Source organism: Periplaneta americana, chromosome 1 (assembly GCF_040183065.1).
Source record: "Periplaneta americana isolate PAMFEO1 chromosome 1, P.americana_PAMFEO1_priV1, whole genome shotgun sequence".
Lineage (NCBI taxonomy): Eukaryota > Metazoa > Arthropoda > Insecta > Blattodea > Blattidae > Periplaneta > Periplaneta americana.
Window position 1 is genome coordinate 196,942,584 of NC_091117.1, and position 26,653 is coordinate 196,969,236.

Genomic DNA, 26,653 nt, shown 5'->3' on the forward strand with positions numbered 1-26,653 from the left:
TTTAATATTATCTTCCCATCTACGTCTCGGCCTCGCCAAAGGCCTTTTTCCCTCCGGCCTCCCAACTAACACTCCATATGCATTTCTGGATTCGCCCATATGTGCTACATGCCCTGCCCATCTTAACCGTCTGGATTTAATGTTCCTAATTATGTCAGGTGAAGAATACAATGCGTGCAGTTCTATGTTGTGTAACTTTCTCCATTCTCCTGTAACTTCATCCCTCTTAGCCCCAAATATTTTTCTAAGCACTCTTAACCTCTGTTCTTCTCTCAAAATGAGAGTCCAAGTTTCACAACCATAAAGAACAACCGGTAATATAACTGTTTTATAAATTCTGTTTTATTCGTAAGCCAGGCACAAAATAAGAAAATGAGGAAAAGATAAAACGGTTCGAAAAACTAAATATTCTGAAGAAATCTATTTCAGTATTGTCACAGCATCTGAAAATAAAGAAACAGAATAAAACTATATTATTTAATGACGATATTTCAACTAAGCGGATACCTGGCGTCAGTAGGATTGGTGATAATGAAATAACTTCAAAAATTTACAAGATTACCTGTTATTTGGTTTACAGTAGTAGAAAATCAGATAATCTACTTCGGTGAAATTAGAACCCACTTCCAAGGGCAACCTCGGATCACGAGTAACGATCATTACCCTCAGACTAAGGCCAGTGGTAGTAAAGAAGATATTAAGGAAATTGAAACTCCACTTACCAGACATATTGAGACGCAGCTCTCCTTCCAGGTACTCCCCGACCTTAATCCACTGGAATTTGCCTGGACTCGTCTGTTTGAAGTGGATGATGTTGTAGCGGGCCGGGCCGTCACCATTCGGATCAAATCGGAATTTGTCTCCGCTCAGGCCTACAAGTTAAATAACAATCGCTTCAATTTAATGTTAATACAGGGGCTTCACAAAAAGACGCATCACTTTTAAATGGTATTATTTCAGGTCTTACACGAGATAAACCTTTGGCTCTGGTATTAAAGTAGTCCTGAAAGCTGGAAATTTGATGCTGTGTAAAAGATATTCGAGATGAGACCCCTCATCAGCCACCATCATACTCAATCGTTGTGAAAACTAACCCACTTTGAGTGTTTCATCACGAATTCCCTGTACAGATGTTTGAATGTTGGCTTTCAATTCCTTAATTGTGTGAGGTTATTTTGGTACACTTGGTCCTTCAGAAATTACCAAAAATGAAAAACACAAAAATTTAAGTCCTGTGAATAGGGAGGCCACATCCATCCAAATACATGAAATCGTTTCTGATACCGATTAGAGATTACTCTACCATGGAAATGTTCATCCATTAAATCAAGGAGTGAATTTGCCGTGTGCAGTCTTGCACCATCTTGTTGGAAGTATTCGTCATGCATGTTTATGCGCATATCTTGAAGAGATGAAACAAAATCTTCTTGCAGGGTCTGTGGATAATGCTCAATTTTAACTGTACAATAGAATAAGATTAGTACAATAATTTCTACAGAACACATGGTGCACCACACAAGACAATTCTGAGGAAGTAGATTTCGTGTGCGTTCTCAGTCGTAAGATATACTCTGTTTATTTTTGTTGTACTGTTTAACGAATATGGTGCAAGGTTGAGGGCCATTATTACACCACAAATTCCCAGCCTTCAGGAGCTGCACAATACGATTGAAGACCTCATCGGAAAAAAAGATGTAACGTCAGATTCTTGAAATGTGTGATGTAGGTGGGAAAAGTAATTTTATGCTCGACCATGCCGAAATGTAGTAATTGTACACCTGGTAGCAGCCCTTTAATGGACCTCATTAAAGTACACCTATTCATTAAAGTTCAGGTGTTAACCAATCAGAAAATACCATTGTAGCAATATGAAAGCGCAAGTATCGATTATTCTGGGATATCACAACGTTGAAACGTCACGGAGGCTGGAAATCCAATACTGTCGCAGAAGGTTATGTTGAAGAATCGATCCAAAATAAAATTGAAATCTCAAATACAATATTAAACTTAATCGAAAAAAAACAACACACAAAATAACATCAATTCACCTTCATCGTCCAGCCTTTCACAAAACACATTCCCGCAAATTCATTTCACCAATTGCACAATAAATCACCTATATTTGAAATAAAGTCAGTTCCGTTACTATAATAATGAGCGTTAATTGTAAATAATATTCAAAATAAATTGAATTTGTCACCTCGTTTTTCAATGTCTAATTCAATTTCAAGGTTATATCAAGATTAATGTTTATTTTATTCTCTAGATTATATCAAGGTCAATGTCTGCATTTGTTTCTCGGAAAAAATCAATACTTTCGCGTATGCGCACATCTCACAATTTACGAGATATTGCACAAGGTCAGTTCCGCTCCTCAGTCAGATAAGAATAACATGAATACTTATGAATAATTTCAAGTTAGAAATATGGTCGAGCATAAACAGTCGTATGAAACTTGACTACAATGGTAATTAAGACGCTCGTATGAAAATTATGAAACTCGTTTGCGCTCGTTTCGTAAACATACTCGCGTCTTAATTGCTACCATTATAGGCTCGTTGCATAATGTACTATTAAAGCATTTATTTATAACAATAAATTATTGCGTTCAATGGTTGAATAAACTTGTATCCTTTTTTAGTCAAATGGCTGTGATAGTAGGCTAAGTGTAGGTCTAATTAAATATGGCCCTGAAATTGTTTTCCTTTCTCCTCAAACATTAATTGCAGCTTAGTTGGTTACATCCTTATTCCTAGGAGGTCTTCAATTATCGAGTGTTGCCTCTTTTTGTGAAGATCTTGTGTATGACCTGGATATGAGTGTACGAGAAATTCTGGACGTAATAATTTTCAAGATCGAAAGGATTATAAAAAAATAACAGAGAAAAAATAAGCACTGAAACGTAAGAAACAAAGAGAACATAAATAACAAAATAACGAGGAAAAAGAAAAAGCAACAGGAATGAAACAAGGTAGAAAGGAACAAATAAATTAAGGGATATTTAAAGAGAAAAAATATGAAGAAAGAGACCCGTTATACGCTGAAATATCACAAATTGTAATGGATAGATCCATATTAAATGAACAATATCTTTCAGTAGAGCTATTTAAAAAAGTCCCCATAGATATCGCCTTGGTAGTCATGGAAACATTATTGAAGAAGTAACTTAAATAAGAATAATAGGACAATTGAAAGTTCAGTCTTGCTGCCACTTTCTCACTATAAATAGCATTAAATGTGTAAGAGAATGTCGGGTAACTGAATTACGACTGTAAATTTAAAATAATGAGACATAATCACTGTATTGTAATTCTCACCTTCAAAAGTGACTTTGCGTAGATACTTGAGTAGTTCTGTTCCTTTGATAGGCTTCATTGCGTCACACAAACCTGGACGACCGTGGCACAACTCCTTGTGCATGTCTCTGCAATAAAACATGAGATTTACATTCATTTTTCCATTTCCTTGAAACTTCCGGGAGTTCCTACTTACCATGTAACTTGTTAATTTTGTCTATAATAAATATTCATAGGAAGAATTTTAGTAAAGGATGGAAAAAAATGCAAGCGAATGATGTAACATTTGGCTCTTCTTCTCTTCCTTGGAGCCTGTACCGTCCTCACTCCTATGAGGATTTCTTGTCCAACACTAAACATCCACAAGTAGTGGATTCTATTCTCGCCACATATGAATCGTAATAATATCCAAAGATCAGCATCATACATTTAGGGTAAAGTTGCCTAATTCCATGACATATTTAATAAAGTCTATGTTTATGCCAAAATTGTAATACAAATTTTCAAATAACATCCAAATGACGTTATTTGGATCTTTAGTTACAGTTTTTACATCATTCAGTGTCAACAGTTTCACAAGTTTGGTATATAATATATGATTCTTCATTGTTATACAGTGGCTCCTAAATCCGTGACAGGGATCCAAATTCCGTGATAGTGATTTCCTAATTCCGTGAGTGATATCGTAATTCCGTGATACTAAAATCATTTTCATTAACTGCTCAGAAAACAAACGTGTATTTGGAAAAACTCATTAAAGTCATCATATATTGTTAATATGGATTAAGCAAGAAATTACAACATAATAAAAAGCCTAAGTGACAAATTTAATAGAAAATAGACTACTTGTGTAACTACAGGAATACATATTACATATTAATATATTATAAACAAAATAAACTGAAAGTTAAATTCAATACAAAATTAAATTTGAATAAATTGAATTATAACGCAATTATTTCTCATCATTTATATTCCTAACAACAGCAGTAATTAAGTTAATGCCCTATTATATATAATTTGAACTGGTAATGAAGTTATGGGAAAACGGCTGAACGGATTTTAATAAATGATCCATCATTTTGAAGCTTTGAACCCAAAGTTTTCCAGAATAATAGTAGTTTTCAGTGAAATGTCAATTTTCTTACATCATTTTCCTATTTTCCAAAATTCATCTTTCGTCAGTTTCGAGAACTAATTAATTGCATTTCAGAATAAAACAAAACACACACTACAATAAACAATAGACTATTACACGAAGGCCATGACCTACAGGATTGCTGACATACTTAGAGTTCAGATGGGTTAGATTCTTTCACATCATAATATCAATATGTCGATCTTCATTTGTGTAATGTTTTGACAACGTATAAAAACAATTTACAGGTCTGATTCTCTGGTCTGTAGTTTTCCGAGTACAGCTGTGTATTCGATATTAATAAGTACAAAACTTAAGAATGTTTGGTGACATTATTACCATTAAAAATGAAGTATTATTATAGTTAATGCAACACACAATGATATACTGATGATATGAAAGTGAAATCTTTTGGGGCCTTAAGTAAGTAGACGCAGAGAAAGAAGATTTTATATTAGATCTTCATAGATCTTCATTTCTATAATATACTGAGTAACGGCTATATATATATATATATATATATATATATATATATATATATATATATATATATATATATTACTGAAAACTATAAAACTTACGTAACAGCGTGGTCGATCGACGGATGTTGCGCCAACATTTGTTGAGACTATAAATTAGGAATGCCTATAACATCGACATCAACGTGAAGTTTCGATTTTATGCACGAGAACGTATAATCTCATAATCTTCTTTCCATCTGACTGTAGATAATTATTTGAAGGGAAGTAATACAATGATAACGAGATACTAAGGTTATTGTTATGAACTTAACACTACTTGTATTAAACTTGTAGGATATGTGGAAATCAAACCACAGTACAGAGAACATATCTCTATACTCTGATCAAACACTTGTTTTCTTCCTGCTCACAAGGAAATAATGCCATTGTTTGTTTAAAACTTCTGTCGTACGCAATTTGACGTATAATGGATAAACAATTGATTCTCACTACTTTTCCCGCCAAGAGAGCACCTCCTCCTTCTAGCTATGCCTCCGTCTTTCAGTTGCTGACTATAGTAGTCGTGACAGAAGGTTGCAACGTACACGCTTGGCCAACTTATTATGAGATATAATTATTTGGAAGTGTACGTTAGATTTACGTATTTTGTGTTAGTGCAGTTTATTTATTCCCTTAAGTGTGTTTTATCTAACAAAGTAACACTGGATGAAAACTTACGTGGTGATCGACACTACTCTGCAGATCATATATGAAAGTTCAGATGATGATGCTGAAGATGACGTTGAAGGCAATGTAGAGATTGAATATGAATCTTGTGACAATGCCAAGGATCTAAGTTACAGTAGGAGAGATTGGGAACGACGTAGAAAGCAAACGAATGGAGAAAGAAGGAAAAACAAGAAAGCAGGAAGAAAAGAAAAGGAGAAGGAAAGGAAAAGGAAAGGGAAAGGAGAAGGAGAAGAGAAGAGGGGAGAGGAGAGGAGAGGGGAGAGGAGTAGAGGGCATGAGTACATGAGGGCAGAGGGCACGAGGGCAAAGGGCACGAGGGCAGAAGGCAGAAGGCATGAGGACAGAGGCCCAGAGGGCATGAGAACAGAGAGCATGAGGGCACGAGGGCATGAGAGCAGAGGGCATGAGGGCACGAGGGCAGAGGTCACGAGGGCAGAGGGCACGAGTGCATGAGGGCACAAGGGCATGAGGGCACGAGGGCATGAGGGCACGAGAGCATGAGGGCACGAGGGCATGAGGGCAGAGGGCATGACGCCATATTTTGTTGCCATAGTAGTAGTACGTACATTTTGTCGCGACAAGTAGATTCTTAAATGTTATTTAGTTCAGAATCAATATTCTTTTCTGTCATTATTGGAAACGATATTCAGAATGAAGTGGCAGTTGCCTAGGAAATTTATATCAGAAAGTGAAGGAAAAAGAGCTGACGTCATTAGGTAACGAATTCCAGAGGCGAGGTATTTATACAGTGTAGCAGAAAGAGAATAAAGACTTTATAGTCACATCCAAAATCCCCTGAATGAACGGAGCAATAATTTTTAATCGATATCTCGTAGATCTTGTTTCATATTTTGATTATTAAGTTACATAATTTATATACCCTCAAATTCTACGATATAAGACTCCAAACATAGGCAAAGCATAGTCTAATAACAATTGTTACAAAAGAGACTTACATGGCTTCTAAATTTGTTACAGAAAAATAATTAGTGTAGAAAAACAAAGTTCACCTGAAAGCATGTGCGAAGGCCATGACTGCGTCACTGACGAATTGCAGCTGGCCCTCGAAGGCGGTGTTGTCTCGATGCAGGCGTTCGGTGATGTTACATTCGTTCTTGTATTTCTTGTTGTACGGCGTGGGGGAGCTGTTAGGATAGCGACAGTGGAAGTGGTCCTCCCAGAATTCTGTAAAGACAAAAATAAACTAATAGTTAAATTTTGTTAATATGTCAGTGTGCTGCTCTCTTAAGGTATATGCACACCTTTACATACAAAAATTTTGTTTTGTATAATTTTGCTCTGTAAAATTTTTATACAATTGAGAATGGTACCAGAAAGAGAATGAAGTGAACAGATTCCTTGAAATTATGTCTAAATTGTTTTTAAAAATTATTTTGTTTATAATTTTGACATGCAACTTGAAACATGATAGCTCATGCAATTTTTAAGATAAAGCCACAGTTTTTTCACTGTTTTATAGCTAAAACTATTCTTTAGTGCCTGACATAGAGCTATTTTTTATTTTTATTTACATTAATTAAATATTACCATATATGTAACTTACAATAATATTTTATGTTGCATAAATCATGTAAAGATCCATAGATAATTATTAATTATATTAATATTATTTTACTCATTGTCAGGCACTGGGGACATTTCAAGCTTCAAAATGACACCAATATCTTCTTGCTACCACCATATTTGGCTGAGATATCATGTTTGAAAGAATTAATTATTCTAAAATTACCATTTACAGGAAATGAGCCACAAACTTTCAGAGCCTAGAAGACTCCATCATCATACATCACCCCTTAAGCAGCTTCATGTCGGTCCAGTTTCAGCTTCTTTCTTCCTCTCAAATACCTCCGCCTTGTTTTAACTTCAGGTGTTGAATTTTTTTTTATTATTTTTGTCCCTATTTCCATTAATGCAACAAGTCCTGCGATGGTGTTTGTCCCAGGGTTTATTCCCATCCTCCTCAGAGTTGTAATTTCTACTTTTGGACTCTTATTAAAATGACGTACAACATCATTGACACACAAATTTACAGTTTTATGATTAACAGTAAAAGATTATAAATTACTTCATTATGTAAAAAGGTTTTTTTCAGTCTAATGATCATGCCCAGATATCTATGCATCTATTTCGGGACTAGAAAGAAGTTTATTTTACAAGCAATGCTGGACGAGGGGATTGACTGCTACGAAGATCACTCCAAAAGTAAGTGACCGTGGCTGATGCAGCATTTTGGAAAATGGGACTTATCTGAAAAACCATTATATTTTGAAAATTCTAATTTTTCATCATTTTTTGCGTTTTGTGGGTGTACATATACCTTAACGAAATGGCAAGTAGTAGTTCTTTCTCAGTCGACGAATGTTCCGTATATGTGACGTCCAATTCCAGTCTCAGTAGTCACTGTCCCTGATTATCATTTATAATTTAACTGACATTAGCCATTATATATCGAAGATTTATTCTGAGACCAATACAGCCACCGGCGTAGCTCAGGAAGTAGCGCGTTTTCCTGCTGATCCTAAATTTTGAACGTAGGTCCGATTCCCTCTTAGGCTGATTACCTGTTTGGATTTTTCTGGGGGTTTCCCCAGCCATGAGGCCAATGTCATGTGATTAATGGTGAATTGTCGACCTTACGTTGCCAAATAATATCTCGCTATCAACCAATTCCCTTGACGCTAAATAACCCAGTAGTTGACATAGAGTCGTTAAATAAACATGCAAAAAAAGAGACCAACTCCAATAATGTCAAGGTTTCAATCATACTTCACAAATATAAAAATTAAGAATTCGTTTCGTTAATAATATTATTGTTGCAATAAACACTTAATTTCGGTGGATGCTAAAGATTTTATTGCTCATAAAAATCCATCGCCTTCGGCTTTGTTTCAACCAACGAACCTAGGATGCAGCAGCTAACATACTATAGGGGAACAACTTAGTAAACTCCGTTTGTCTGCGCATGCGTCAATCTTAAAAAGTGACACAATATACTATTCACCTCCTCATTCCTGTCAGCCAATAACGGAAGAAGGCGTTACTTACGTAGACTTTCAATAAAGCAGAATATTTTCGTATTTTTTATACTTAATAATAACTGAAAAAGCAGTCGTCAGATTCTAATAAAAAAAACATGTTGAAGAGTATTGTTTGCAGATTTTTTAGATGTTTGAATCACCGCAATATAACAAATGTAAGACTTCTTAATTGAGGTTTGTTTTATACTACTGTAGTGTGGGAAAATATGTTTTTGATGTTATGAAAATCGACCAGCGATTAAATTTTTTTCTTGAAGAGATAACTGGGTAGTTGCAGTTTATGAAATCATCCAAATAGATTCTATTTCATGTTGAAAAATACCACATGTTAATATAACGAGTCAACAAGATATCATCACTTGTTAAGTTTATGTCTGACTGCTCGTGGTCCGCCAAGTAGCGCGTACATAAACATTATTTATCTTCAAAACCCAACCATGCTTTAAAAAAATAAGCATTTATTGTTTTTATTAGTTTCATTTACTTAAAGGGACAGACTAAAATGTTTAGTTAGTTGTCTCCAGTCTTTTCAAGTGGACTTTTGTAACAAAAATTGGGTCCCCACTTAAAGGAACGATTGTGTCGCCGCCTTTTCGCAGAATATGGAAAAGACAAGTGGAATAAATGTGTTGAGCACGTTAAAAATAACAAAGGACAATATTTTTTTAGTGCTAATATAACATACAGTGAAACTGACAGAATAATTTCGTTAGGAGAATATTTAACTGATAGCAGTGATGCATCAGATGACTTGTCAATCAGTAGCTACAATGGTTCAGATTAATGGAGGGAAACTCCGTCTCCGCCTCCAGCACAGCGATAAGGTTTAGTAACCTCCCACAACGGAGTTTTGTCAATTGTTAACCTATAACAACTAGAACACGAAGAACTGTCCAACTTGTACAATATCACATATATTCATACATATGACAAGTGTTGTATTGCATGTTTCCACGTATTCACTTTTCTATGTTCTAGTGATATTTAACTTATTTTATATTTTTGTTTTCATATTTTCCGATAATGTTATATCTCTAATGTGATAAGTTGAGCTATATATAATCATAATTTTCCTTACTGTGTGTACTTAAAAATATTGTATTCATTGTATGCTTTGTACTGCACTATTTTATTACTACTATTAGTATTATTATTACTATTAGGCCTATTATTATTATAATTATTATTCTTGTTTTTTATCATTATTATTATTATTATTATTATTATTATTATTATTATTATTATTATTATTATTATTGGTATTATCAATAATAATTGTCTAATTTTTTTATACTTTGTATGCCTCATTTATTTTGACCTGCTGTTCACATTTTATTATGCTTTTTTCTTTCTTTCTGTATGTTATATATTATGTCTGATTTCTTCTTACTTGTTGTTTACATTTTATTATTATTATCTTATTCAGTTTTGTGTGTAAAATTGTAGTGTACTTTGTAAATTTGCAGTGTTTTTGTAACGCAGTTTTTACTCCTGGTTGAGTGTTAGAGAAGGCCGTATGGCCTTAACTCTGCCAGGTTAAATAAATCATTATTATTATTATTATTATTATTATTATTATTATTATTATTATTATTATTATATTCTATCATTTGTATTTAGATTTAACTTCTTCCATCATTGCATTCTTTTGGTCGTCCATTTATTCATTAATTATTAGCTTCTGAATATATTCATATTTCCATCTATTCACTCTTCTATTTTTCTCTCATTCATTATTCTATCCAGCGTTTTTGTTTTCGTTTTTACATGCCGTAACTTCTGTATCCTCCCTATTACTTGTTCGTTTATTATAACATTCTTCACTCATTCACCCCCTGGTTCATTATTATTCATTTTATGATGATTTTCTTGTAATAAACTATGTTATTACACGAAATTTCGACAACATTCGCTGTTTTTATTTCTTAAAATCTTGTTTAAATCTTTTTAATATACGGGAAATATTTTATGCTTGTACTTTATGTATTCATTTCTCATTTCACACTTCTTCGTGTTAACTGCAAGCAGTTTCCTCATAAATTCAATTTCCGCTCCCTGATATTAGTTTATTTCACTCTTTTATGTCTCGGTACTTTACATTAAAACCGGGACGGTTATAATCTTGCTAGCTTGAGTGCTGAGTGTACAATCTGTTTCATATATTACATAATATATCTTGAAGAGCAAACATTAGAGTTGTGAACTCCTAATTAAGAATGTATGCATAAAGAATCATACACTTCCAGAAAATACCAATAGTTATAGATTCAAGTAGCCGCCAAATGTTTGAGCTTTCATCAGGATAAACATATTATATCCAGTGGCGGCTCGTGACAAAATATTATGTGTGTTCACAAATTTGCGTTCCAAAATCTAAGAGAATTTGAAATCGTACGTTTTTAGACTAATATGAAATGTCATGATTCCAATGTTTCACTGTCGAAAAAACCGTATATAAATTCAAAACAACATATAATAATAATAATAATAATAATAATAATAATAATAATGAAACCTAGTCTTTTTATTTCCAATTTTTCCTGGAAAGCCAGTTTACCCAGTTCTTTACTCTTAAAAATTACTGGAACAGAATTCATTGTTTACGTTTGTTAAAAATTAATGCATAAAACAATTTACAAAAGCGTGTGTTTAGTAATATACTGTATTTTGATTCACAACACACTGATACACTATAGCTATACCAGTACTGTAATCCATTCGCATAGATTGATTACTATAAATACATGCCAGTAAATATTATTCTTAAATAATATACACCACCATACAGATATTTAAATTCATACCACCATCACATTCAGCCAGCACGTCTTTGAAAGCCAAACTATGCTATATGCCGACACTGAAGTATAGTAATTCACAAACTACACTCTCGTAGCAGCACTGTACACACATCCACATAAAGTAAACGTTCCGACAGTGAGATGCTGACACCTGGAGGTTAAAATACAGACTTTATAAATTTTCTCCTCGAGATGTAGCACGTAAACGATAGGCATCGATGCACCTGACATCTGTAGGATAGATTCACTGTTCACTTAATGCTTTGTGCTCTTGACGAGTCATAAGCGGCCAGCGAAAGACAATTTTCTCCAGCGCATGAGTGAAATTTCTGCAACCTTCTTCAAAACAGCGTATTCCGAATCTGACTGGTCCGGTGGCATCAATGACGTCACGTTGCAGCGAAATAAGGAACAAAACTGCTGGAAGGATCGATGGCTGTCATGGCGAATGTACAAGTTGTTGTCTGTGCTACGCTAGCAAAATTTTGCGAAATTTTCGTACTCCCATCTCTTATTTCTTGAACCGGTAGTAATAACGGGTCCGTTGACATGTTCGCTCACAAGCCATTAACATATTGTTTTTACGTTGTGCTCATTACAAACAATACGGCAGAACTAAAGCAGAACACACCGCCATGACACAACAGTGCACGATGTCATTCGTCTGCTAATTCCCGCCCTATACAAGAACCAATCAGATTCACTGATGGCGGCTGATGGAGACTGCCACCACCTCTGCAAGTTGATGGCACCGATGCGACACCGGTGTAGCATCAATGACGTCATCGGTGGAATTCGGAACACCGCGATGCCATCGGATTGCTCACCGGTGAGATTCGGAATACGCTCAAAGAGCACGGCTTGTACGTGAACGGATGTTGCCAAGTTTGCATAAGAAGTTTATGCAAGATGCGGGAAGTTTAAAATACTCGATCCTGATATTATACATCCCCATTACGCCAATATGGTATTAAATAATAAAACTAGTCGTGCATTAATGTAAACAAGGTGATCACGTGCTCTTGTGCTCTTATTGATGCACCGCCACTGATATATATCATCTTTGACTCAGATGATCAACTCAGAATAATGGTTTCTTCCAAGTATTGTGATTCCGCTGATGAATTAATCTTGCTGTAGGCATAGTCAGAAGTAAAATAATGTTGTATCTATTACTCTCCAAAATTAGCGTTGTGAAATAGAGACAACAGGAACAAAAGAACTATTTTCATTTTTTAGAAGCTCAGGAGTAAAGTAGGATGGCTGGTAATAATGCACAGTGCAAGTTTATTATACATCTTGATTACACAACTTTTAACACTATATCACTTCGGAATATATGTATTAAATGTCTTTCTCGTGTTAAATTTTACCGTACCGATTGTGTTGTAATAGAGTGTAAAGAAAATTTTGTTACCTTGAATAAATTTTTGTTTACTGAGTTTTTATTGTGCCTTCCAAGAACCAATGAACGTATTTTCAGTCGTATTGGACTGATAAAGAACCGTTCTTCGCTACACTTAGTTAAAGCAACATTATTTGCTAAAAATTATTTTAATTTATTTTGTGTTGACTTCTACACTTGGACTTAACAGGATATAACACAAATCCATACCAAGTTTTGACAAGTATAGAGGGCGGCTGGTAACCTCTGCACCAAAATGAAACCAATAGGCCTACGTGGTAAGGTTTGTCTTGTCTCAGCAGCAATAAAACCAAGTCCCTTCAAATGAGGGTGGAGATTATAGTAGGGTTGTAAATTTTCAGGATTCCTTTCAAAACCTTGTTATTGTACAGGCTACCGGAACTCAGTTTCTTGAAAGACAAGCTCAGTGACGGAACTACACAGTACGAAGAGAGATATTTTGCTATTTTATTTTGTGCTACAGAATGTATCAACTAGTCCCTTCCGCCACTGGATGGATGGACGGCATAGCTCCACTCCCCCATCGCCATAACAATACAGACGAAGTAAGACATATCTTCTTTCTCTCTCTTTTCACAGTGAGACAAGATACGTCACACAGACTAATAGATCATCAGGAGAGATTTTAAAATTCTAAATAAGTTTTTTCCCTAACATTCACCGATTTAGAGGAAATTGTTATTATTTTTTTTTTAATGAAGCATTTGGCAACAACTGCAATAACTCTGCCAAGCACGGCACGGCGTGCATTTCTTACTTCCCCCCCTCTCTGCGCGACAGTGTGCTGCGTTGCAATGTGTATTTTAGCGATTTTCGCAATTATTAAATTTAAATTCATGGCTAAACTGTTCGAACTGTTGAGATTATTTTTACCTATTTCCTTCTAAAGCAATCAGCCATTTCTCTAGGGCCATTACCACAATAAAGCACTGCAAACATTGGGCAAAGACTATTTTTTTTTCTCCTTAACGGTGCTTCACCGAAGGAAAATTGTAATAAAAGTTTTGTTACACTTAACGTGTACAATCACCTCTTAAATTTTGGTGCATCGGTCTCCTTCCACCCTGTATGCAACATACATGATTAAAGGGTCAACAACATACTGGTGGTACGTTGATTGCCGGAATTTTAGTTTGAACAATTTGTGTATGTTTGAAATGTAATGTAAGACGAGAACCCTATTCAAAGACGTGTTATAAATTGCGACGTACGACATGGGTCTCACAGCTTTAATTCCGTTCAGAAGGAAGATATTTTGAGTATTTTGATCGCCCTTCAAAATCCATCGCTCTTAGCAAACTGGAGTAATGCAGTTACCTATTTTCTTCGGTAACTGGTCAGTTGTGAAATCCTTATTATGTGCGACAAGATAAATCAGTCCCCAGTAGTTTTCAAGTGATGACGTAATGACGGGGAATTCGTGGAGCAAAAGACACAAAAAACGGGAATATTTTAAGGAAACATCCCACCACAATTTTTATTCAAACCCATAAAAGCTGACATAATTTATTTCACTTACAAGATCGACAATTATTCATTCAAAGATAATAAATGTGTAACATGTAACGAAATGGCGAGAGTATTTTTGCTGAGAGATTACTATTGTGGCGCCATGTTGGAAGATCCTGGACGCGTCAGGGAGTTGCGCAAGCATCTAGTGAGAGGGAAAGCGCGGGGAGACGAAACTCGAGCTTCAGTAGGCGCTGTAGCGCGGTACGGGGCGAGGGAAAGGAAAACTACGTGACGGCGCGGAGCGGAGAGAGCAGGGGGGGGGGACCATCTAGAATCGTATCTCTCTCGAAGGTTCGCAAAGCCACGTGAATCGAAGTTTCGAGATGTTATGTTTAGTAATAAAAGCGCGAACAGTCTTCGGAGCAGTTAGTCTCCAATCAGCCTTGAAGTCTTGGACAGCAGCGAGATGGACCTGAGTTCGAATGAGTCTTCGGAAGTCAGTCTACATGTGAGTCTTCGAGCAAGCAAGAAGGCCAGCCTTCGAGACCGGGGTTCGTCGTGCCGTGGACCGTAGCCGGAAGACCGGGGTTCGATGTGTAGTGAACTTGAGTGAGTCTGTAACTGTGGCAGTATCCAGGCGAGTGCGACGTATCCGGAGGCTTGGGTTCGATGTGTAGTGAAGTGTATCTAGAAGGCGTACAGTGAACTTGAGTGAGTGAGCTAGAAGAACTAGCCAAGACGAACGAACTATGAAGTGGGAACTGACAGTTTTGTTCTGCACATAGTGGTTTGTGAACATTAATTGAAATTAGGAGTACATTGTTGTTCTTCTCAATATTACACGCGCGTGTATTGTCATTGTCGCTGTGTGGAATGCAGTAACGACTACTGTGTTGCTTGAAATATACATTGCTGACGGGTGTGTGGTTAAAAGTAGAAATAAAAGTCACATTGTTATATAAAAGTTACACTATGTTATATGTATTATCAACATTATCTTTATGGCCAGTTTGTCCAAGTAATGTTTAATTTTGCTTAACGAATGTTAAATTAACAGTCGGTTTATTTTTAACGCTTTGTTAATGTATTTTCCATTTGTTCAACATAATTTTGTTTAAGATAACCAACAGTGAACTATAACGTCTGTTAGCACTATTTTAACTACTCAACAGCAGTTTGTAATGATTCTACACATGTAAGACCATGTTTGATTGGCTAAAATTAATCTTTAAATTCTATATTATAGAGTGAGTCATGAAACTTGCATAAAATGACAACCTGTTATAGTAGGCCACGCTCCATATACAAACAGTTGACAAATGAAAGTTGTAGGTGACGTGCTGAATAATAATTACAAAGTAAGGTTATATTTCCTCATTGCTATTATGGATACGAAATACGAAAGAAATAAAATAACACTGATATATTTAAACAGTCCAAAGTATTTTTTTAAATATTATATTACCTGTCATATGCTAAACATTTCCTACAGAGAGACACAAAATATTAATTTCGCAACTTCTGTTCCAACAGCTGTGGAGACATCGGCCATATTTAACTAACTGTTAAACGAGTTAACTGCCCGAAATCCTACATTTAAAATTAACAAACTGCTAACAATCTGTTAAACCAAACTGGTGTTGAAAACATACAATTTTATTAATTAACAAACTGTTTAGAGTTTAACAGTTGTTAAATTTTCTAACAATACTTGGAAAAACCGGCCATTAGAATTTTAAAATATGTAGTTAAAGCATTCATTAAAAAATAAAACGTATTTGATCATAAAAATTTACTTACAAATATAATTATTTAACCTCCTGAATGTATTATTACTATTTCGTTTCTAACAAAAGTAACTAAAAAATCTGTTCGTTTCGTTAATTAAATGTGACATGACGAGGAGAATGCGGTTCATGTAATATCAGATCTTGATGTACTGTGGGCTGTTCATGTCATCACGACTGTTATACCGAAGAGAGCAAAAAATCCTATTTGCAAATCCGCTGGCGATACCATTAGCTGGTTCTACCTCAATGATGTCCTCTTGCCGCTTTAGATGCCGTATTAACATCAATGGCATTTTCTGGGATAACTGGACAATTATACCGATCAGTTCAGCTATGTAAGCGCAGTGAACGCGCGTATTTGTGTTATCCATTGCAAGCAACACTATTGGAAATCACCATATTGGCTTCATTTGCTAACAAATGTTCATTCTTACAGGCTTAAATGCTTCACATTTGATATAATATTTTGCTGAATTTCTGGAATAGTTGCTTGAAATTAGTACAACTATAATGATGTTGCTTTTGTAAGGAAGTTTATGAAGAAAGACGGCGTCGAAAATGACAATACTCAGTAACGCTTCGTCGAAAACAATTGAATTCACTATTTCCTGTACTCATATGAGAAATGGAGTTATCTGAAAATTCTCTTTGAATCCATCGTAATAATTTAATGTAATTTTTATTACATTTTTTAAATATAAACATAATATTTCTTTTCTTTCGACGAAAGCAGTTTATTATTATAAAAGATCTGCTTTAGTTAACATTAATTGGCATTTTGTAGCTATCAGAAAATTCCAAAGCCATAATTGAATCGCTTGGTGTAGAAACCCCCCATGTCCATTTTAGGTCAATGTAGAGTATCCACCGGCCACTGAACGAATATTTCACACTTTTATCACTGCCAATGCTGCGCTATAAACCAATTTTCGGCAATCTAATGTAAAAGACTGCCTATAGATATTTGGAAAGTTTCAGAGAAAATACACAAATTCAATCTTGTAACACAATTTTTTTATTTTTAAATTAAGTAATTTGCTGGGAGACATCGTTAGATATAGGCCACTCTTACACTAACCTGGAGTAATTTAAGCTTATTAATAAAATATGTTTCTACTTACTGTTTTTTATATGCTCACCTGTATGTAATTTCTATTTTATACATATTTACTTGTTATTTTCCATCCAAAGATCATTTAGAACTATGAATATTACTTAATATCTCCTATATTTCTTGGAATAGTGTTTATATGCCATGTTAATTTTAATTTGTTTTCATAAGTTAACAATGATGCACATTGGGAGCAACAAATAAGAAATTATTTGTGCTAGATCGTGCGTATTTGCTTGATTTCCGCACAAAACCAATCCGCGGAAAGTCTAAAATTCCACATTCAGTATTCCCAACCTAACACACATAACAATTTCCCTCTTCTTACCGCTTAAGTGACATATTGATTTTACTGCTTTGGGCTTTTAACATTATTTTTAGAGACGTTCAATATAGTAATAATTATAAATTGGAAACTTACCACTGCAATTTCACCTAAATTGCATTGTTAATTATTGTTTTTAAATATTTGCAAAAATTAAGTAAACTCTACAACTCCACTGAAGTTACTGCATTCGTTATGCATATAACATTAAGGAAGCCGTTTGTTTTAAGTTCGCATTTATACACTGGGGGAAAAAAAAGACAGACGTATATCACGGCCTGCTGGAGTATAGTAAACACAGAAAACATGTTGGAGATAGATATTTTTGTTTTGCAAATTTGCCGTCATTGGAACAGAAACCAAGATGGAGATTTCATTGCAACTAATCAGAAATTCCTCTTTCAAGTATGTAATAAACGATCTTCGCACAAAATAATGTACGATACACGAGCGGTATGTTTTCTTTCAATTCTCGGAAATTAAAAAAGCTCAACTACGTTTCGCTTTTTCAAACTTTTCCTCGAACATGAAAACTTCAACATACCTCTCTTGTAACGCATATTACTATTCCTACACAATCCACGCTATATTCACGTTATTTTGAAATGATTAATCGAAGATGGTTTGCTTATTGTTTATTATATTTGTATGTAATTTGTATTCCATACGTTTTTCTCTATCCCAAGATCATTAAGAATGGGGAATATTATTCATGCTTATTTGCTGTATTTCCTAAATTAATATTATGTGACATGTTAGAAAAGGTAGTGAACGGAGAAAAAATCCCACGAAGCTAGTCAAGGTAGAATGTAAGGAAAAAGCGAAACGTAGATCGTTTATTACATACCTGAAAGAGGAATTTCTAATTAGTTGCAATGAAATCTCCATCTTGGTTTCTGTTCAATGACGGCAAATTTGCAGAACAAAAATATCTATCTTCAACATTGTTGCTTTAAAATGTTTTCTGTGTTTACTATATTCCAGCAGGCCGTGATATACGTCTGTCTTTTTCTTTCCCCAGTCTATAAATGCGAACTTAAAACAAACGGTAAGGTTATGTAATGATTTATTTTTCATTTCAATAGTTTAACAATATTATTTATATAACATATTGCAGTAATAACATCGGCAAGTTGATTTGTTGATTTTTTCACGGCTTCCTTAATGTTACTTGCATCACGAATGCAGTAACTTTAATGGAGTTGTAGAGTTTACTTAATTTTTGCAAATATTTAAAAACAATAATTAACAGTGCAATTTAGGTGAAATTGCAGTGGTAAGTTTCCAGTTTATAATTATTACTATATTGAACGTCTCTAAAAATAATATGTTAAAAGCCTAAAGCAGTAAAATCAATATGTCACTTATGCGGTAAGAAGAGGGGAATTGTTATGTGTGTTAGGTTGGGAATACTGAATGTGGAATTTTAGACTTTCCGCGGATTGGTTTTGTGCGGAAACCAAGCAAATACGCACGATCTCGCACAAAAGTAATGAAAGTTTTGCGAAGAGAAGACTAACAGATTAAGAACTGAGAACTAGAAGATTCAGAAGGTGGTGAATGACATGATAAATTAATAGGAACAGAAAAGAGTGGGGTAATGATTATAAGGGAGGCAAAAGTTCACTCTTGACAGTACTGATGCCGAGAAAGGAGAAGGTTAAGAGAAAAGGAAGATAGGGAAAACGAATAGAAAAGAGGACGAAAAGGTGTTCAGAAGGTTCAAGGGAATCAGAAGAAGAAAACAAAAGTAGCAAGAGTTGAGTGGCGAGAAATGGGATTTTCTGCGATAAACGGAAACAGAGAGAGGAATCAACTCTGGAGAGACAAAGTGTAGAAAAGCGTCTTGATTTCTGCACCCGTAACACATAAGTAGGTTTATCACCGTCAATTATATTCCCAAGAGATTGTGAGCAGGACACAACACTCACTGTCGGCCAGGTAATCAAACACGTCACAGATTCTGTTTTCCTCTCCAACGTTTGATTACGTCCCAAGGGACGTTCTACGTGCTGACGTGGAAGCAATGTTCTTTCCAGGAAGTAATGCAGTGCGGAAATGAGACTACGTGCTTTTATAATTCAATATTGCACTCCATCTACCGACATCAACTATCTTAATTAGCAGTACGAATTTTTATTCCAGGACTAATTAAAATTCCCTTAATTAAGTACGAACTTTTTATGTTTCTTCAGTATACAGTACAGAAAAATTAAGCTGACGTCCATGTAAAAAGAAGGGATGATTGTTAATATAAATAACAGATTGAAATGTATTTTCAAAAGTAAGCTTCTTATCTTATAACTTTCTGCCATTTGAGACTAGGGTTGGATCTTGTATGAACGTAATTATTCATATATTTTATTAATCTTTAATTAGATTTAATATAAAATGAAAAAGTTAAAGTTAATGGTTTCAAATATAACAGTTCACTATATTTACTTACTTACGGCTTTTAAGGACTGAAGAAAGAAAAGAAGCCCACAGACAAAGAATGAGGTAACTATGGGCAAAAAGAAAGGCAAAGAAACGCCTCTAAGTACTTTGCATAGTCCTAAACGGGCTTATTGAACTTAAAATAATAATAATAATAATAATAATAATAATAATAATAATAATAATAATAATAATAATAATAATAATAATAATAATAATAGTAATGCAATTTACCTCAAAAGGGAAAAGGCGTTATTCTGTACAGTGAATTCACTCCCTCTAACAAATGGATAACTAAGCCCGATGGAATAATTAGCGGTGAATGGAAGGAGGCTATCAAGATGACTGCCAACGTAAGTGCTGTAACAGCCATACCCGGTAGGTCTCAGGACAACCACTGCACGCTATGCCTCGGTGAGATAGAAACCCTTGGACATGTCCTGAGAGCCTGCCCTTATTGCGAAACAGTGCGTATACATAGGCACCATGCAATTAGAACTGAACTGGCCGATACCCTTAGAAAACTAAAATACACCGTCTATGAAGAAGTCCACGGAACTGCCGAAAATGGCAGTAACAGACGAATTGACATAATCGCCATTAGCGAATCCCTGTCTCAGGGTATGATAATCGACCCCATCATCAGGTTTGAAACGTATAAAGGACAGCCTGAAGACGTGCATGAGGAGAAACGAGCAATCTACGTTCCAACCATCCCGTATTATAAAGATAAATACCAACTTCACGATATCAGTGTTATGGGATTGATGTTGGAGCAAGAGGAACAACAATACCTAACTTTTCTTCTCAATTCTGTAAGACCCTAGGGCAGTACAAATCGTTTCTGAATGAACTGGCCCTCCTCATAATTAGAGAGTCAGTCAAACTTTTGCGGAACCATCTATATGGACTCTAATTCAGTGTACTGAAAAAAACTAGCGCAACATTATCTTTTTTCTTTCTCATATTAGCTTTCATCGCTTCTTTATTTGTAACTTTTTTTATTCTGTATATTGCCATTGTTTGTTTGTGTACTTGTTTACTTTTTTCTTACTCTATTAGCTTTCATCACCTATTTGTTCTTGAATTGTTTTGTATGCTTTGTCTAATGGCAGCCTCTAATTTGAGGAAGCTCTAGTAAAATAATAATAATAATAATAATAATAATAATAATAATAATAATAATAATAATAATAATAACAATAATATATTACATTAATTTTATTTAATAGAAATCGTACTAGTAGGCTTTTAGAGTTTTGTTAACAGAAATCAAGATAGAAGAGAAGAATGGCTAAGAGTCTATTTCAAAATGAGATCAAATTATGAATACACGTTTGCATAGAGAAAGAAAGTAATCAATTTTGCAGAGAATTGTGGATGCGTGCGGGGTACACAAAAGGAGAGAAGTTATGAGATTTTGATAAAGAAGATTGCGTGAATAAGTGGAGTATCTTTTCATTTTACGTCTCAGTTAATCAATATCAGTGTGAGGGCAGAGTTTTGTCGACAAGTCCCTTGCGCCTCACAATTAAGGCTGCAGATGTGCGAGACAAAGCCGCACTGACAGCGCGCTGTCGTTTTCGTGTTCCTTCTCACGCAGGAAATATTACGCAGATCCTCCCCTACTCTTTCAGTGCTTCGTCATATAATTAAAATTACCTCTACTCTCACATAAGGCGACGGCAATAGATGTTTCGGAATCTTCTATAAATTTAATAAAAGGCAAAACTCAACACTCCCGATTTTTTGGAATTAGGAATACCTATAGGTAGTTTTTCAGGGTTGTATACCCCAGAGTGAGATTTGACCTAAATCCATTTGCGGAAATTTTCTAGACCTAACAGCAAAAAAACACAGAAGGAGACTCCTGTCATAGGTATCCAGGGTGGATGGTAAGGTAGTACATTAATTGTAGAATGTGATTCCTTGAAATGTAACTAACAAAAATAGTAATATGCGTTACAAGAGCGGTATGTTGAAGTTTTCATGTTCGAGGAAAAGTTTGAAAAAGCGAAACGTATAATCGCTGTAAGAAAAATCCTAATGTAAACAATAGCACGTGACTGAAGTGAGGCTTCATTGGCCACCGTTTGGAGCCAAAGATTCTCAGTACGTGTTCCCGCCTACTGCTGTACATTCTGTTTCATGTTAAACATTTCCCGTTACTCATCAAGTAGGCCTAACCTCACTACTATGCATTCGTTTGCTGAGGAAGCATTTACTTTATAATTACTACAATTAAATTATTTTCAAGTCTTATGTCTTCACAATGGACAGTTGAGGATACAGAATGCATACTTCGGTACTACGTGCTTACGTGAACAACTACGAGCTCAAGTGACGCCAGCTTGTTACAAGAACAGACTACCTCGGTATTGCTGTTGGTATTCATCCGCGTTCATAGCACATAACAAAATATAAAAGTAGCTTTTCTTTTACATAGCGTTTTACACAAGAGTGGAGTTAAATGTTTCATCGTATTTAACAACTAGAATTCAATTTTTTATTTCCAAATAATACAAGATTATGGTTTCCAAATACGAACTATATTTTCCTGCGTCATGTAAGTGTTTCGACTGGGAGCCAATCACGAGTATGACAGCAACGTGCTTATGTTTACATTAGGATTTTTCTTACAGCGAAAACAGTATAGTTGAGCTTTTTTAATTTCCGAGAATTGAAAGAAAACATACCGCTCGTGTATCGTACATTATTTTGTGCAAAGATCGTTTATTACATACCTGAAAGAGGAATTTCTAATTAGTTGCAATGAAATATCCATCTTGGTTTCTGTTCAATGACGGCAAATTTGCAGAACAAAAATATCTATCTTCAACATTGTTGCTTTAAAATGTTTTCTGTGTTTACTATACTCCAGCAGGCCGTGATATACGTCTGTCTTTTTTTTCCCCAGTCTATGATGAGTCTGGAATCTTGATTTTTTCACGGCTTCCTTAATATTACTTGCATCACGAATGCAGTAACTTTAGTGGAGTTGTAGTTGTAGAGTTTACTTAATTTTTGCAAATATTTAAAAACAATAATTAACAGTGCAATTTAGGTGAAATTGCAGTGGTAAGTTTCAAATTTATAATTATTACTATATTGAACGTCTCTAAAAATAATATGTTAAAAGCCTAAGGCAGTAAAATCAATATGTCACTTAAGCTGTAAGAAGAGGGAAATTGTTGTGTGTGTTAGGTTGGGAATACTGAATGTGGAATTTTAGACTTTCCGCGGATTGGTTTTGTGCGGAAACCAAACAAATACGCACTACCTCGCACAGAAGTGTAATACCATTTTGCTCGTTTTTGCGAGATTTTTGAAGAAATAATACTTTTATGCCGACATTTCGATCGCGAATTTTACGAATACTATTTAAAATACGGTTTAATTTCTAGTATAACAACGAAGAGAATGTTTATTATGTTCACGTTGCAGCAGTATTTTAATTAGAAAATTCACAGATTTCGAAGTAATCGATTGAAGAAACATTGGAAACATTGATTGTCAGGTCACGTACACAATCTTCCATCGCTGTCCAGACGGCAGACAGTTCGCCTAGTACTCGCAACTGATCAGCTGTTGTGATGTTTACATTGCATTAGTGTGCAGTTGGACGTACAGCGATACAGTTTAGTTTATTTGAAAACTACGAGATGCTAGAATTCACAAATCGTGAGTACTTAGACATGATCCAGGCCGCGGAAGAAATTCGGAACAATGAAGAACTACTGGCCGGAGTTCGTCACAATTTGACTAGAAGATGTGAAAGCTGCACGTACTATAATTTACAGAGCTATGGGTGATAAAATATAGTCATATAAATTATAAATTGTGAAATTATTTCAGTTATATAGGACAAAGAAGGAAATAAAATATCTGTTCAGTATTGTGATATACTGTATCTCTCTCATACTGGTTTGTGCATTCCAATATTCTGAAGATTTCAGCCGAAATATCAGTCTAACATCCTGAACGTAAGAATGATATTGACGGCTTCCTATTGTGGAATGACACTCCTCGACGAGCTTCACTGTAAATGAAATGAATAACAGCTCTTGAAAACTAAATTTTTCCTTTATGTTGATCTTACTGATAAATAAGCTGGGAAAGACTGATTCATTTCATTTCTTCAAAATACATTCAAAATTCCATTTCCGTGGCCAATATGACATTGCAAGCATTTAAATTTTACGTTCATTTGTGAAACACACAAATTAGATATACCGATAATTAATGGACAAATAATTAGAGTAAGGAGAAAGTTGTTGGTTGTTTATTGTTAGTAAAATAACATGTACAAAAATACAGTCTTAATTCTTCCCTGAAGGAGGTAAAAACTCGTGCTCAGGGAGTTATCTAAACAGATACTTAACACAAACAAAGATAATTGTTTGACACAAAGTGGGTCAAGAAAAAAAAATTATAGGACTAAATTAAGTTTAAAAATACAATTTAAATTTTAACAATTTAAATCATACAAATACATACACATATTAAATCAACATATATTATTTAACAATTAAATTCCTAACGCTATTTTTGAAATTTCTGATACTAAAATTTTCCAAATTTGGGTATTTATCAATTATTTTATTGTATAACCTTGGACCAAAGTAGGTACCATGGCTCAGAGCTGTGCTTGTGAAACACTTTGGTTCCTCTAGTCGTATAAAATCGGACCTTTTATTTCCATATTTATGATACAATTTGAATTTATTACGATTTTTATGTACGAAGTTTAATAAGGCAATATAATAAATCTGTTTAATTTTCAAAATATTAAAATCAGTGAACAAATGTTCGGATGAGTAATCAATTGGTTTATTAAGGCATATTTTAATTATTTTTTTCTGAATAAGTAAGCACACATATTTTTAATTCGAATTAATTTTATTGATTACCTGTTGAAATATTAGCACTTAATACCTCGAACTAGTTCAGATATTAAAAAATGTAGTAATTTGCAATAAATAAGTTCTCTCTGATCCGTTACCTTGAAGCTGATACAACAACAGAGCAAAAAAAAAAATTAATAACCTTAAGAAATGTTAGCTAGCTTTCAAACAAGACGAAGCTATTCTTATAACGACCCATTCCATTACATTAACACACGCATTTACTTTGACGGACGCTGTCTGCCTTAAAGTGGAGGGACACCAAGGCGGCGTCTTGGATCACATTGACAGCATTAATTAGGTCGGGACCCTACTTCGCTCTGAAATTATATTTGATGCTCTTTGCTCGTCATCAAGACTGGAATCCACCAAGTGCTCTGCACACAAGAGCTTCCAGTACACAAACCATTTAATTTTACCTTAAAACGTAATTAATTCCAATTTTACTACAGACGGAGCTAACGTACCAAATGACGAACTTCAAGGAGAAGAAGGCAAAGGACGTCTTGATGAACAAAAGGCATTGGTTTCATATGGTTCTGCCTATTAATACGACACACGCGCTAAGAACAGAAACTTGAATAATACTCGTACTGGAAATTAACGTTTGTATGTGTGTGTATATACGTATGTGTATGTACGAGGGGGATCCAGTAAATAACGACCGTTTTGTTGTAATAATTAAAAAATATATTTATTTGAAAAAACAAAGTCTGTTACATAACTGAAGCTTCCTTTACTTCTCTACATAATCACCACCTACATTTAAACATTTGTCGTATCTGTTCACTAGCTTTAGAATTCCCGTGTTATACTCCTCTGCCGCCAGTTCATTAAGCCAGGTGTTCACTGTCTTCTTCAACTCTTCATCACTTCCAAAACGCGGACCACCCAGAAAGTCTTTCAGCTTAGTGAAAAGGTGAAAATCGCTAGGAGCAAGGTCTGGACTATAGGGCGGATGATCAAAGATTTCCCAACCGAATTGATCCAGCAATTCTCGAGTTGAAGCAGCAGTGTGCGGGCGGGCGTTGTCGTGAAGAAGCACAACTCCTCTCGAAAGCATTCCTCGCCTCTTGTTTTGGATGGCTCGCCGTAGTTTTCGTAAAGTCTCACAATAACGATTTGCATTGATCGTAGTGCCTTTTGGCATGAAATCTAGCAAAAGAACACCTTTGCGATCCCAAAAGACAGTAGCCATGACTTTTTGTGTTGAGAGAGTCTGTTTGAATTTTCTTGGTTTCTTGGGTGATGAGGGATGACGCCACTGGGGTGGTCTCTGGGGTGTTGTGAGACACCCAGGTCTCATCACCAGTCACAATTTGATCAAGAAAGGCGTCTCCATCTGTGTGATATCGCATCAAGAATGTCAATGCTGAGGCCATTCTCTGAGTTTTGTGTTGGTCACTCAGTTGCCGTGGAACCCATCGTGCACAGATTTTGTGGTAGCCAAGATGTTGCGACACAATTTCACCAAGCAAAGAACGAGAAATGTCAGGAAAGGCAATATGCAATTCGTCGAGTGATGTGCGTCTGTCTTGCAAGATTCTGTCGTTCACTTTAGTCTTCAGGTCTTCTGTGATGAGTGATGGGCGTCCGGGTCGAGTTTCATCGTGGACATTTGTTCGCCCATTGTTGAACATTTCGCGCCATTTTCTCACATTTCTTTCATTCATTACAGTATCACCATACACTTCTTTCAATTGC

The 26,653-nt window shown here is 35.1% G+C and overlaps 1 protein-coding gene across 2 annotated transcripts in view; it reads right to left on the reverse strand.

Moving 5' to 3' along the window:
* mtt (mangetout) overlaps positions 1 to 26,653 on the reverse strand; it is a 523,315-nt gene that overhangs the window by 42,613 nt on the left and 454,049 nt on the right. For both annotated transcript variants that reach the window (XM_069835394.1, XM_069835387.1), the window contains 3 exons: positions 6,656 to 6,830; positions 3,318 to 3,424; positions 723 to 872 (listed from right to left, as the gene is read on the reverse strand). In XM_069835394.1, coding sequence (XP_069691495.1) covers positions 723 to 872; positions 3,318 to 3,424; positions 6,656 to 6,830 — 432 coding nt within the window. The remainder of the gene's footprint in view (positions 1 to 722; positions 873 to 3,317; positions 3,425 to 6,655; positions 6,831 to 26,653) is intronic.